The sequence below is a fragment of the Chiloscyllium plagiosum genome, unplaced genomic scaffold, assembly GCF_037043375.1.
Source record: "Chiloscyllium plagiosum isolate Xiang-an unplaced genomic scaffold, Cpla_swu_hap1 HiC_scaffold_14, whole genome shotgun sequence".
Lineage (NCBI taxonomy): Eukaryota > Metazoa > Chordata > Chondrichthyes > Orectolobiformes > Hemiscylliidae > Chiloscyllium > Chiloscyllium plagiosum.
Window position 1 is genome coordinate 43,927,724 of NW_028270152.1, and position 15,860 is coordinate 43,943,583.

The 15,860-nt window shown below is 37.5% G+C and overlaps 1 protein-coding gene across 14 annotated transcripts in view; it reads right to left on the reverse strand.

The window, feature by feature from the left end:
- Positions 1–5,066: 5,066 nt before the first annotated feature.
- cadpsa (Ca2+-dependent activator protein for secretion a) overlaps positions 5,067–15,860 on the reverse strand; it is a 598,940-nt gene continuing 588,146 nt past the window's right edge. For all 14 annotated transcript variants that reach the window (XM_087994403.1, XM_087994397.1, XM_087994398.1 and 11 more), the window contains one exon: positions 5,067–6,333. In XM_087994403.1, the coding sequence (XP_087850529.1) occupies positions 6,154–6,333 (180 nt within the window). In that variant the 3' untranslated portion in view covers positions 5,067–6,153. The remainder of the gene's footprint in view (positions 6,334–15,860) is intronic.

A 15,860-nucleotide genomic window follows, 5' to 3' on the forward strand; every position in this document is an offset into this window, starting at 1 on the left:
CATTTAACATGATGTGGAGGTGCTGGTGTTGAACTGGGTGGACAAAGTTAAAAATCATAACACCAGGTTATAGTTCAACCGGTTTATATAGAAGCACTCGCTTTCGGATCGCTGCTCCTTCCTGATGAAGGAGCAGCGCTCCGAAAGCTAGTGCTTCCAAATAAACTTGTTAGACTATAACCCGGTGTTGTATGATTTTTAAGTTTGTCCAACATTTAACAGTCATCCTTAATTGCCAAGAGAGCAGGTAGATTTAATCACATTTCTGCATGTCTGGTGTCACAAGTTGGCCACATCAGTCAAGGACAGCTTTCACTGAAGGACATTAGTGAATCAGGTGGATTTGTACAACATTAGTCAGCCGTTACATGGTTACCATTAGGCTAGTATTTTTTGTTCCAGATTTTTACTGAATTCAAATTCATCATCTGCCATTAAAAAAAATGAACCTGTGTCCTAGAACATTAACTTTGAGGCTCTGGATTACTAGCCCAGTGACTTTATCATTATGTCTTGCCTTATTAATTCAGTCTCTTTGTTTACTGATACTGTGCTTGTCTCTCTGTGCTAATTTCCAATGTTCCTTGACTTCTCCACCTGTCCAATTTTCAATCCTCTCCTGTCCTCCTGACTGATTGCAAACCTTACCTCTCATGCATCACCTACTTCTTAATACTGTGAATATGTTTCCCTATCTGCCTGCCTATTTGATTCTCATTAGCCTGTCTCTCCCTTTGACTGTTTTCTGCTGATCTGCCTCTCTCTTTAAGCCTGAGTTTTAATGATTGCATTCATCACACAGTTTTTGAGTAGAACTTTGGCATGAAATATATTTCTCAAGCACTAGCTGAATCACTGATGCATTAATTCAAATACATATGGTTTAATTGTCTATCTGATTTTTTTTGTGAGAGCCTCATTGCTGGCAGCTTGGGTTAGTGTTTTCATTCAGTTGTATCAAGTGATTCCAAATTCCAATTCTTGGGGCAGTCATAGTGAAACAGCTCCCTGAGGAGTAGAAAATTGAGATTATCAGATATCTCTTGCTGCAAGGAACAAAGAGGTCACCAGGTAGCAAATTTAATGACAATCTTATATTCTGACCAAGGTAAAGGTATATCTTGGATTGACGTGCATACATTAAAATGGGGTCAGGGCTCCTAACATTGGTGTATGCAGTTACTTTTTTCCACTTCATTGTAACTTAATGTCATGTCAATAACATTTTACCTGTAAGATGTATTGATTTCCCACAGCCAAAAAGTTTATGAACAAATTGGAATAAAGTTTTGGAATTTGAATTGGGAAATGTGTGTGTGTGGGGGGGGGGGGGAGGGGGGCAGTAGTGAATTGTAATGTAAACTTAATGACTGAAAGGTTAGTGAATGTCTTTCTTTGTTGCATCTGCTAAGGGTTAAAGAGCAGTGTTAATAGAGAATGTTGGTGCAATTGGAATCTGATCACTGATGAGTATGTTTGTACATGTGCGCAGCACAGTTAGAAAGTCTAATATAATCGGGGAGGTGGGGCGGGAGTGCAACCAGAAAAACACGATAAACCCAGAAAAGAGCAGAGTGTTAATGAATTTAATGGCAGGATCTTATCTGTGCTCTTGTTTCTAGCTGGTGACTAGCTAAATTAAAAGGCTGTTTGCTACTAGCAAGTGCAATGCCACAGCTGAGGAATAGAGAGGGAAGGGAAGATTGTAAGGAGGTGGGGAGGATTGTAGCAAGTGATTAATAATTTGTTTGGAGACTGGATTGCTGAAGGATTACTGAAGATCAGATTGAGGAATGGTGGGTAGATTCTGGAGATAGATCCTGGGGACTGATTGTGGTACTCAGTTTGGAGATCATGAGGAGAGTGGCACAATGGCTTGGGAGAGCCAGGGTGAAATACTCCTGCCCTGGTTGGCCCACAAACAATGCTATAAGGTAACCTCTCTGTTAGATCCAGGGTTCTCATCTCTCTTTAGCTGCTGGATTTGCCAAGATCTGGGAAACCTGGCCTGGACTGGTTATATTAAAATTTCTGTGAAAATGCGAAACATGTAGCCTTATGGACATATTACACATATCAACCTGCCTCTCAAGATCATGCAACATAACCTCCATACCTCATTGGTGAAACAGGAAATAGCAACATCTGCATTTGGTTGGAATCAGACTTCCCATTTTTATGCTATTTAACTCATCCCTGGTCACAGTTCCATACCTTTTGTGGCAGTTAAATTCTCTCCCAGTAGTGTGGAGCACAATGTTTAGAAGCGCACTGTAAAAAAAAGTGGGGAATTTTACATGCGTATAATAACCCTGACCCAAGCTTTTTAGTGGAGATCCAGCATTTGTGCATGTAGCCAGGAAAGCTCCAGTTCATGTTTTGGCTGTCAGATTGTTAATTGGCTCAGGATTAAACCTCCATCTTCAACTGGAAGGAAGACTCAGCTCTGAGAACTGTTGGTCAGGAAGAAGCCCTTATGTGATTATTAATTGGCCTGTTAAGTGCTTCAGTGTCCAAAGGGTGGGTACCAGGCTGCCTGAAGCCTCCCTGTCACTGGCAAGAGTACACTAGAGGTGAGTAGTCATGCGCATAGTCTCCCCCTGTCCCACCCACCCTACCCTGCCATGGTACCTCTAATTGCCAAGGGTGCATTGGGAGGAATGTACAACTCCATCATTATGAAAATTTGACTGGCAAACATTGGACGATGTAGGTTTCAAGTGATATGGAGAGATCCTTTTGATGAGTAACATCTAGGCAATAAGAAAGGTTAATTGTGCATTAATATACTTAATGTATGAGAACAAAATCTGATCACAGATGTAGTACTATTTGTAATAAATAAGAATGAGGAACATATTTCCAGAAATAAAACTGTAAATTTTTAGCATTAGGACTAAGGTTTTAGCATGAGTATTAAACTCATTAGTGTAATATATTATGGATGAACACATCAGAGACAGAAAAGACAGATCACCATTTTGGTATTACAGTGAGATGTTTCTCAATGTGTACTTTTGAAAATAATATCTGGGCTGATTGTATACTGGATTGTGAGGGCAGAATTTGTTCTGCCAACAGCTGTTCGTAATCTGGGCATTTCTTCTTTGAAGACTTGAAGTGAAAGGGATCTTTTTGTGGAAAATAATGAGGAGCAAGCATACTGGTGAGAAGGTCTTAAGTTTGCTAGATTCGTAAAGCAAGCATTTGTTTTTCCACTCATTTTACAAATGTGATTACTTGTTTACTTTAATGTTGTTGCTTGATGTGACCCCTCAGTCTCATTCAAAGGAATATTCTGAAGTGACATGAAAAAGTAAATGATAGGCAAAGATCCAGGTCCTGAGGAATTTGGAAAGTCATTAATTACCGAGCAATTGTGAGAGAATTGTATGATTAATTCCAGAGGTGAATTCTTGAGTCAGCTTGCAATTGTTACACTCAGGTGAGTGCTAATTTAGGTGGGCAGGCTGTTTGACAGAGATAATGTTGGTAGGATTGGGCTAGAGCCAGTGAAGTCTATGCCTAGGACAAAAACTGTTGCAGGAATATGCACAGGCACAACATATCTAATCTGCTGACAATGACTGCTTGTGAATTTCTCCAGCTGGTCTTTCAAAAACACCCTAGTGAGTCAGGGAGAAACATCTTATAAGTGCAGGAGCAAATAATTTTTAAATAGTTTAGTTTTTGAAAAAATAGGACTAAGTGGGAGAAACAAGCCCGATGGAAAGTTCTTCTTGGTAATGAATTGGAAATGATGTTGGGAGGATAAAAATTATAATAGAATAGAATAGTGTAGATGATGTTTGGCAAATCAAATTTAGGACTATTTGTAATAAATATGGTAATAATTAAGTAATTTAGAACCATTATTGATGAGAACAGTGGAAAGAAATGTAACAGGTTGTGTATGCTTATACTCAAGATGTTTAATATAGTATGGATATAGGAAATGAATCTCCATGACAGCTTACCCATTTTTCCTTTATAATTTCAGTAGGACGATTGAAAACTGATAAAACACTTGCACTTATTCCATCTTTACAAATATCCTGAAGCATTTCAACCAATGGTGCAGTGGATGAACAGGACAAATCCTTGAGAAAAGAGTGCGTTGCTGGAAAAGCACAGCAGGTCAGACAGCATCCGAGGAGCAGGAAAATCGACGTTTTGGGCCGGATCTCTTCATCAGGATTCCTGATGAAGGACTCCGGCTCGAAACGTCGATTTTCCTGCTCCTCAGATGCTGCCTGACTTGCTGTGGTTTTCCAACAACACACTCTCAACTCTGATCTCCTGCATCTGCCGACCACACTGTTTCCAAATCCCTGAGAAAAATCACTCCAGCAATCTACATTTTTTCTACAGTAAATTGATGAAGTATGAAGTTTTACATTTAACAGGTTATATCTAATATTAATTCTCAATAATGGAGATATTCAGTAATAGAGTTATTACACAACAGAACAAATAATTAAGGGTGAGAAGCAAGGCTTTGAGAACCTTACTCTCAGTAATCAATTGACATTTTAGATTACTTCTTTAACTGTAATAAACAAGTATTGTCAGGGAATAAAAATTTGTCTCAGATGTTGAACATACTGGCAGGTAATAGTCAAAAAGTTACATATATTTGTGATATACACACTTATACAGATGCTCTGGGTTTTATTTTATAAGGAATGGCCCATTGATCATTTTGCAGTGATCTTCTCGGATGTTTAATTTTCTGTGAAAGAGGATTTCAAGGCAAATGTCATCATCTTTGTTAACTGGATCTCAGGCACTAATGTACAGTGTTGCTCTGAAATAAGATGCTTCAGCAGTTCCTTCTCTGTTTTCACAGAACTTTCATCCACAGATGATGTTATTCCAGGTTTAGATTTGGTGGATCACTAATCACTGAAACATGATGATGATGATAAATCAGTTTGAATGCAAATTTTTCCCGGTACTTCCAGTTTCATCCTCAATTTTGTACATACTGCAAAACATATTGTGTAAGGACGTTGTGATGGTATAGAATAACTTATTTATAACAACTTAATAAAACACAAGTGATAGATGTTTGTACAATTAATTTACTAAGAATCCATAGTTTCCCATGTTACAGCTGTGGGCTTTTATAAGGCCAAAGCGAGATGGTTTGTTCCACCACCAGCTACTCCACACAGAAACTAATAGCTTTTGGAGAAAAAGGGAATCCTTTGTCATGCATTATACAGCATTGTATATACAAGAAACCAACTGTGAATCAAAAATTGCTGAAAGAAATGGACAAACAACACGAAGATATCTCACATTACTTAAATGAAGCATTTGAAAATAAAGTTGCTCAGCAGAGAGCATTTAAATTTAACTTTCACTGTGGCTTAAAATTTGTTCAGCTGTCTTTTTTTATTGAGTACATTTTTGAATTTTGGATACAATTCATTCGGATTATCCAATATACTTTGCGTAATATTTCCTCATAAATAAAACTGGGTGTTTTGAATTTGGGCATAAATGTACCATTCCAGCAACACCCCAAAGGAAAGACTCAATTCAGAAATTATCTTAACAAAATAAAACTTGCAACACCTTCTTCTGCATGCCTCTTTTGCATACATAGAAATGCATTCAAGGAGGAATTTAACAACGAAACACACAAGAATGAAAAGATTGTCAAACAAAGATAAATTAGGATTATTAATAGAACTTATATATCACACAAATACAAGGACATTTTCTTTTTAAGCAGTTGGCAGCCAGTAAAGAAATATAAATAAATAAATTATCTAACTCACTCATCTCCACAATATTTTACTGTCAAGATATATATATATACATTACATTGATGAAGCGCCAAATAGGTTCCGCATTTAACAGGGACACACCTAGCATTATTCCTACGTATCTCACTTAACATTATCAAACAATGTTTACTCCATATTGCTTATGAACATATAGAAATTAATTTAGAAATAAATGGTTTAAATAAGTGCTAAATTTTCACACAGCTAAAGTTTCAATCTGACTGATAACAGTTCCCTCATTTCAATTACATGGAGCTGAAAAACAAGATCCTATTGTGGCTAACTGAACAACAGAGTGGTACATGCATTTGTTACCAGGCTATGTCAAAATTCAGCCTCTAAATCTAACTGTGATCTAATCTTCCTCCTCATCTTCTTCATCACTGTCTTTCATTGTAATCCCTTGAAGACCACCACCTTCCGAAACCGATGCTGTTGCTTCTTCTACAGTCAGTCTGTTACGAATTGTCTCATAGGTCTTACTGTTCAAGGTTGAATCCAGTACTCCCTGAAGCCGAAAGTCTCGATAAGCTTTCTACAAGAGCACAAGTGTATAGAACTTGACATTTATTAACTGGCAGAAGCATCATTGTAAGTCATAACCAACTCTTTACTAATATGCTGAATAATATACTGTAATTCTAAAGTCACACAAAAGCAGTTTTAAGCACTGCATCATCATAATTCTTTTGAGGAATGAGCATCATTACAGATTTTTATATAAAGTACCGGTTAAAGAAGTTTCTCATTGGATGGTAAAATGTAAATTTCTTAGATGGAAATATTGGAGTTAATATTAAACATAAGCTTCTTATGCGTTTACTGTCCCTCTGCTTTGATGATCATTAAGAAGAATATCCCCTTTCTACAGTTTGCGCAAGTACAAACATAGTGCTTATGGTATCAAGTGCATTGGAAAGAGTTTCACTGTCCAGTTCATAGAGATTTCTAACTCATCCACGAGTTAGATAGGACACAAATCTAAATACTAACATAATTCAATGTGCAAGACATTGTGCTTTTGGTAGAAGTGATAGAATCAGAAAAATGAAATATTTACACCATCATGCGATTATCTGCAGGAAAATTGTACAGACATGAAATACATTACAGCCTCCCACTTTAGGTATACCAGAGTATTTTCTCCAGTACTCTTCAACGAAATAATTGCATCAGAGGTGACAAATGGACAACATGCCTTCTGCTTAAGTTTCTGAATCCTAACTCCTAATATCAGATCTACCTCCTCATGCTTCTTTGAGGTGGACTGGCTGTTAATCATTAATGTTTCATGAGAATATGGCAGATTAGTCCGGTTTATCTATTGAGTCGAGTTTGCTGCACTTGATTGCAATTCCATTGCCTGGAATTTTCTCATGGAGTCGCCTCGACTGTTGATCATGCCCAAAGGGAAGAGTCATTATTTAGTAATTAGGTAACTGACAAGCATAGAGTCAATCCTTGGTATATCATGGCAGATACCACAAATTTCCCATCAGGGATAGATGAAAAACACAAAGCATCATAAAATGAACGAGTATGTTCTTTTCATCCACAGTGGACACATCATAAGCAATTGAATGGTGGTTCCTTCAGCTGACTTCAGCAACTTCTGTAGTAGTTGTCATTCATTATGTAATTCAACTAATGTAGCACCAGGTATTGGATATACAAACACCTGTTCCCATATCCAACCTTCAAATGGCTTGTTTTTACATTGTTTATAGAATGTGGGTAACAAGGCTAGGATTTCTGCCCATCCCTAATTGTCTAGAGGGTAGTTAAGAGTCAAATATATTGCTGTGGGACTAGAGTCGGATGTAAGCTAGGCCAGGTATTGATGTCAGATTGCCCTCCCTAAGAGCATTAGGAACCAGATTGGTTTTTATGACAATCAACATGGTTGCCATTAGGCGGCTTTTTACTCCAAAGTTTTAGAGAATTCAAATTCAATTGGTGGGATGTGAATCCATTGCACCAGAACATTAGCCTGGAGTTCAGGATTCCTAGGCCAGTGACATTACCAGACACTGATGCCTCCTTGTCACATCCAAAACTTTTAGTCTATCTCTCAGTTGCCTCATCAATATAATGATGGACATCTGTCTTTAGTACAATGGAAAATCCTAGTCTGCAGTTTGTGATGTATCAGCATCTTGAGTAGCCTAGAAATCCAAGTGACATACCATATTCCAGATCCACTCAATGTAACTTGTATAGTTTGGGTCTTAACAGAAAGGCATTGGAAATAGTTATGGTTCTCCCTTTAGAGATATGCAGCCTACCACCATGTCACCGTTTTGCTCATTTTCATATGAAACAATATGCTCGTAGATCTAACACATAGGCCAAAGGAAGTTCTTTCCATTATACACAAAGAAAATTTGACCATAAAGCCAAACTATTTGGATATATCTTAAATATATAGTAATTTTAACTAATACCTATTTTTTACAGTGGCTTTCGTTTACAATTAAGATACCTAAATTAAAGTGAATCAATTGAGATGTTTACAACTAACCCTCAACTTCTCTATGCCTAGCGAACCGTACATGAAACTTTTAAGTTGCAAAAACAGAAGGATCAGGAAGAAAATACTTTGACCTAATCGACAGGCTCATTAAATCTTACTGCTGCCATACAGACTGCTGGTTTACATTTTAAAATGATGCACTTCCGGCCTTTAAGGAATTCAGTACTGAATCCAGACAACATTTGAATTTAAACAGGCTTGAGCTCTGAAAGATTCATCGTCCAGTAACCTTGCAATTAGTAACTTATCGTTTTGTTATTTTCTATTTTAAATTTTGAAGTTTTGTCAGTCTCATGATGCACCCAACAATAATTGCAAAGATACGTTGACCCTAGTTGTTTCTACGCAGCATTCATTTGGCAGCTGGTGAAACCTGAGTACAGGAATGCTTAGGTACCAGTTAAGGTTGAATTTGAACTTGGTTGGAAATTAAAAATTTGAACGAAAGTCTTCGGCAGGAATAAACTCTGCAACACCTTTTGTTTTGAAGTTGCACTGTGTGATATTATTACTGCATTCATTAGCGAGTTATTTTGAAATTCTTTCATGAAGGCATTGCGTATTTATTTGAAATGAGCTAAGAACTATGTTATAATAACTGAATAGAATTGCAGTTCATACCTAGTTACCGATAGTTACAGGCCAGATTTCTCATCAATGTCCTGGTTAGACACCCTCCTTCCTGTCACTCATAGAACCGCTCCAGAAGCTCTGAAGTGCCTTATCAATGTTGTCTTTCGACAGCACCATAACATCATTCTCCTCTGCAGCCAAGGTGAAAGCAGCCAGAGAAAGCAAGTGGACAGGCCCATGCTGGGCTTCAGTTTCAGTGCGAGGGGATGGCACAGGCCAGGAGCTGAAGGTTAGTATTGGACACATGGGCTTCTAATAGTCGAACAAGTCTCTGCTCCAGCCAAGGACTAGTTCCAAGGCTGCCAGATTACAGAGGCAGAACCTGTATTAGCATTGTAACATTCCTAAACATCATTAAAAATGAGCAAGTGTTACAGCATAGATCATATATGACATTGTGATGAATCAGAGATTGTGGTTCATAGCTTTTTAAAAAAGGGTGATGTATCATAAAACAGTCACTGCATTATTTTGAGGACAACTTATTTGTGATCAAATAGCAGAGTAGAATTTTCATGGATATTTAGGTGATCTAATTCTGCAATTCTGTTCAATATTCTGCAAACAATATAAATCAATTATTTTGAATTTTGTACCTATGTTTTCAATTTTTACTTTTTGAAAGCCAGTGATAAACAAGTAGGTGCAGTCAGTTTTAGATAAGCATTACACATGCTGCACCACTTCAGAATACAAAAAAGCTGGACAGATGCACATCCTGTCATCGCCTTTTGCAAATTTGTGAAACTGTAATCTCACCAAGAAGAGGGACAGTGATAGTGCTAAGGACCACAATGCAAAGCAACTCAGAAATAGCTCTATTTATAAAGTGCCATTTCTAGCCTTGTCAGAAAGTCATTCAGTATCTGCATGGATTGGGATTCACCGACCCTAGGCTGACTACTCCACTCTGATTGGTGACATGGTGTTGTTATTCACTTACATACATTCTGCTGTTTCAAAGCACACTCTCAACAACTATTTTACTGGCTATCGAATTGAATAAACATCTGTCTGTCTGTCTGCTTCCATTTATTCCTCCGCTCCTTCAACCCAGATTTTTTTGCATCATGCTTAACAGGAAACTCTGGACAGACCATGTAGGAAAGTGGAAGAGAGGAAAGGTGAAAGTAAGGAACAAGGAAGAAAAACATAGATTAATGTTTTAGAGAGAGAAGACAGAACATGAGAAAGCAGAATCTGAAGAGATGAGAGAATCATAAGATAATGAGAAGATAAGAGAGAAGTGTAGCAAAAGAAAATGAAAAATACCTTAAAAAGGATGACTAAAGCAGGAAAAAAACAGAATGAAACCAATAAGAAAAAAGAAAGAAACAAGAGAGTAAACAAACAAGAAAGAGAACAACCACATCCAGGAGGGTAAGGGAGAAACAGAAGAGAAGAGGCAAAAGGGAAGAAACAGGAATTTGGAGAAATGGGAATGAGTTTTGTGAGATAGACAGAGGGAAAGACAAAATGTAAAGGAATAAGTAACACTTGTAGAAGTAACATGTTTAGGGAAAAGAGGTGACAAGACAAAGGGAAACACGGAGAAAGTGAAAACACAATTAGACAGAAAGGAGAAAACTAAAAAAAAGTGGTTGCAGCAGGAATAAACAGAGGAGAATGGGGGGATACAAAATGAGAAGGGATGGAGATACAAAATGAAACGGAGAGTCTGAGAATTTGACAAAAGCAGAAGAGAAGCAGGAAAGAAGCAGAGTGACAATAATAGCATTAAAATGATGAGTTATGGAATGCAAGGAAAGAGAAACTGAAGTGATAGGTCTGATGTGGAGGTGCTGTTGTTGGACTAGGCTGGGGTGGAGAAACTATGCCATGTTCTTTGCAGCCTTTAACATGTCATTGATGATGATGAACATCTCTCCAAGATCATCCCTATGCCTCCACTTCTCTCTTTCAAACAAATGCCAACAAAACCAGCATTTGCAGCAAACTACTCAGCCTTCAGGGAAACATCGACCCCACCCCCCCCGAAGGCTGACCCGAATGGGGGGGTTGCGCTTAGCTTGGTAGGATTAAGTAAGGGTGCTGAAATTTAGAAACATTTTGGTGTGAGATTTCAGGACTGAGGCATTGTGACGTTTAGAAATAAAGGGGTTCTTCAGGTTTGGCAGAACAGATTTTGTGCAATGTATCAAACTGCACTGGAAACTGGATTGCTTGGATTTGCGAACTACCACAGCTAGTGGTCGAACTGAGAGTGCCTTTTGACACAGAGATGCATTGCACAGCCTTCTAAAGATTCCAGCAGATTCATCTTGGTGTGGCTGGAAGGGAAAAATCATTGGGACAGGTTTTCCTGTTGGTAGCGAATTTAGGAAATTCTTAAAAAATTCACAAAATGGGAAAATGCAGACTCATTGGAAAATGGCTGTCCGATGTAAGAACTGGAACTCCATAGAAGGGAAACGTTCCATCCTGTAGTTTAAAGTATGTTTCCTACAAAAATTGCACAATAGAAAATTTAGGCATGTGATTAACATATGAAAATAGAGTAATGGAAGTAGTGGAGAAAAAAATGAATAAAAAAAGGCTGTTTGGTCTTCTGTAAAGTGTAACTGTGTTATAACTAGGAAGAAATTAATCAAGTATTTGCATTTATACAGTGCCTCCCATTATCTTGAGACATCGTCAGGTGCTTTATATCCAATTAAATACTTCTATTGTCATTGTAATTGTAAGCTCTGAAACGTGGCAGGCAATAAGTAAAAAAGCAGCAACCTGATAATGACCAGATAGTCTGTTTCTCGGTGCTAGTTGATGAAGAAATACTTTCAAGATAGTGGGGAGAACATCTACTTCGAAATATCGTCATAGGATATTTTTACATTCACTTGAGACTGGATCTTGGTTTAACATCTCATTCAAAATATAGAAACCATTGCCAGTCCCTTACACTTGGGTCAGCAAATCTTCGTTGGATTACTTTAAAGAGCTCATCTGTGAACACAAGTGGCTTCCGTGATAGTGCACCGGAAGGTCAACCTAGATTAGTGATCAAATTTTTGGAGAAGGACTTGAATCCATGATTATTTGGCTTAGATGCAAGAGTACTGCTACTGAGCCACAGCTGTTACTAGAAGTAAATGATATAAGCGAGAATTTCATTACATTAAAATACAGCTATTTTCAACTGGCCATTTACTTTATTTCTGATTTTAAATGGTCATTGGAACTCATTAAATTTTGCTGTCAGCCTCTTCAAGCTATATTTTACCAAATCTTCTGTTTATTTTCTGCAATCTTTGAAACTAATCTTCCCAATGATGAAACAGTAATCTTTCAACCCCACTAGCACCAAACATGAAGAATCTTATTGCAATTCTTGCACTTCTTTTGATATTCATAGAATGAGGACATACTTCGGATCAGAACTTTTGTTTTGGAAACACAGTGAAAATAAGATTACATTTACTACAGCAATAACCCTTGCAGTGATTAATGTACAATGTGAGTGAGTGAGTGAGAGAGAGCGAGAGCGAGAGCGACAGAAATATTATCTTTTGAACCAAATACATATTTATCCATTTACATGATACACATCTGGGGTGTCATGACACTGATATGATATTGTACTGAATCGGAAAAGAAAAATTGCTAGAAACAGCAAACACAACTTTCATAATGGTGCCATTAATGTATGTGGGACTACAAGAGTTGCATTTTTGTATTGTTTATTTTATATGTTTCAGTCATTCATTTTCCATAGATTATCATTTTCATGTATGACTATATATGATTTATAATGCATACTCATATATAATCATACATGAAAATAATAATCAATGATTTATAATGCATACTCTGTTTCATGCACTTCAATATTTCCTTTAACCACAAAAATATTTTAATAATTTTCCTCTCACTAGTTCAGTCTGTTGATTCTATAATGACTTTGGATTTTCAAACCAATATAAGCAAAGCAGTGCTGAAATTTTGACCTGAGCACCATAAACAGAAAGCTTGTACTTAAATGTTAAAAAAAGGAACAGGAGTAAGTCATTTGGTTCTTTGGGTAAATTCATTCATTTGCAGATCATAAAACAATTGTGGATGAAGAAGGCATTTTGACACTGTTTAGCTTATCCACCCAGAGGATAACTGTTTGAGCATCTTACATTATCTAAGGATGATATATGCCTGGTTACCTATTATACACCTTATCAAATGTTCCCTTTTTAATGGGAAAAAAAAGACCACAGTGGCTGATCTGAGTATAATCACTTTGACATTCAAAGTTAACAATTAGCCTAATACTTGTCCTTTAGCTTTAGAATATCATTCATCAAAAAAAAATGCAGCACTCTATATTTATCTCAAATGTAATACTTTGGAAGACCAATGAAACTTGAAAAAAATGAAGTATCTTATCGCTCTTAAAAAAGATCATCTGCAATACCTCATACAAGAGATCAATTCTTTGGGGCTAGTCAGTTGGCTTGGGCAAGCTTCAGAAAGGCAAGGAAGAAAGAACACATTTTAATTGATATAAGCAGAAGCAGGAACCCTAGCTGATATTACCTTTCTACCACTATAAACACCGGAGGAAACATCAAAGAAGCGCTTCGCAGGAGGCTCCCAAGCACTGATGATGTTGCCTAGCCAGGGGACGAAACGTTTGCAACAAAAACTTCCAGCTCGGCGAACAGAACCACAGCAACGAGCACCCGAGCTACAAATCTTTGCACAAACTTTGAACCTTTCTACACTCTTTGAAAGTAGTAAAACAAGTTGATTATGTATTTTGAAAAAAAAATCTTTGGATTTGCTGTGGGAGACAATAACCCAGATGTTTCAATGGCCAAATAATAGTTTCTGAAGCATAGATGGGAGTTGCGTGTAAAACATTGGTTTAAATGGTCTGTGATTTCCCTGTTCCCCATAAACAATTTTGCAGTTGCATGCTCTAAGAATTGCACACACTCTAGCTATGCTCTTTCATTTAATATGTCCATAGAAGCTCTTGTTGTTTAATTTTATATTTCTTGTCAATTTACTTTCATAATCAATTTTCTCGCTTCTTATTAGCTCTTTACTCATCCACTGCAGGCTTCAAAAATAAACCCAATTCTAGTTTTGGTTTTTGCTTTGATGTATGCCTTAGTTTTTTGATTCAATACTGTCCTTGATGGCTTTCGTTAACAATAGGTTGATATCTTTCTCATTCTTCTTTTTGACTGGAATAAATCTTTGATGAATATTATAAAATATGTGTCACTTGACCTTTTATTTTAAATCTATTTCCATGGTTTGCTTTAGACAACTCTTCCTTCATTCCCCTGTACTTGCCTTTACTTAAATTAAGGATACTGATTGGAGACTGGAATTGCTCTCAAACAGAATCTAAAGTTCTACCATGTTGTAGTTTCTTACTTGCTAGGTAGATCTTAACTATGAGTTTTCTTAATAATCCTACCACAATACATGTTACTCAATTTTAATTAACTTACTCCCAGGTAGGTTATGTAACACATTGCTCTAATGAACAATCTCAGTTTAGGTCCGCAGCATAGAAAATGGACCTTCATCCCATTGAGTCTGAACTGGTCAAAAACAAGCACCAAACATTTCTGATTCCATTTTCTAGCACTTGGCATCCCATGGGTACATTTTCTTAAATGTTATGAAATTTTCTGTCTCTACAGCCCTCACAAGCACTGAGTTCCATATTTCCACCACTGAGTGATTTTCATGTCCATCGTACACTCCCTAATCCCCTGCCCCTTACCTTATACCTCCGCCCCCTGGTCATTGATCCCTCAACCAAGGGGAGAAGTTCCTTCTTGCTACTATATCATAATTTTATGTATCTCAAACGTGTCCCCCTCTACTCCAAGGAAAACAAGCCCAGTCTATCCAACCTCTCTTCATAACAAAAACTCTCCAGCACAAACTCATCCCTTCTACAATATGGAATTCAGAACTGCACAGAATACTTTAGCTGTGTTCCCTAATCAACATTTTATAAAGTTTCAGCATCACCTCCCTGCTCTTAGACTCTGTGCTTCAGCTAATAAAGGCAGATATTCCAATTGCCTTAACCAGTTTATCTACCTGACTAGTGAACATATACACCTTGGTCCCTGTGATCCTCAGTGCTTCCCAGTGTCCTGCCATTCCTACCGTTCATCTTGGGTTCCCTTGCCATGTTTGCACAGTCCAAGTGTATTGCCTCCCACTTTTCTGGATTGAATTCCATTTGCCATTTATTAGCCCATCTGACCAGCTCATCTTTAGCCTTCTGTAATCTAAGGCTATCATCCTCATTATTTACAACCCACCAATTTTCATATCAACTGCAAACTTACTGATCAACCCTCCTAAATTCAAGTCTCAATCATTTATATATACCGCAAACAGCAGGAACTCCAACATTGAAACTTGTGGAACTCCAATGGACACAGGCTTCCAGTCACAAGAACACCTCTTGACCATCAGCCTTTGCTTCCTGCCATTCAGACAATTTTGGATCCCAATTAGCCAAAATTGTTTTGATCCCATGGGCTCTTATCTTCATTATCAGTCTCCCATGTGGGACTTTATCAAATGCCTTGCTGAAGTCCAAGTAGACTATGTCAAATTCATTGTTTAGATTAGAGTGGTGCTGGAAAAGCACAACAGGTCAGGCAGCATCCAAGGAGCAGGAAGATCGACGTTTCGGGCAAAAGCCCTTCATCAGGAATGTCAAATTCATTGTCCTATCTACAAAGATTTTTAAAAAATCAAGACAATCATGTTGCCTGTTCTTGATTAAGCCCTTCGTCTCTGAGTGCAGATTAATTTTGCCTCTCAGAATTGCTTCCAATAGTTTCTCCACCATTGAAGTTAGACTGACTAGCATGTACAGAAAGTGAGGACTGCAGGTGCGAGAG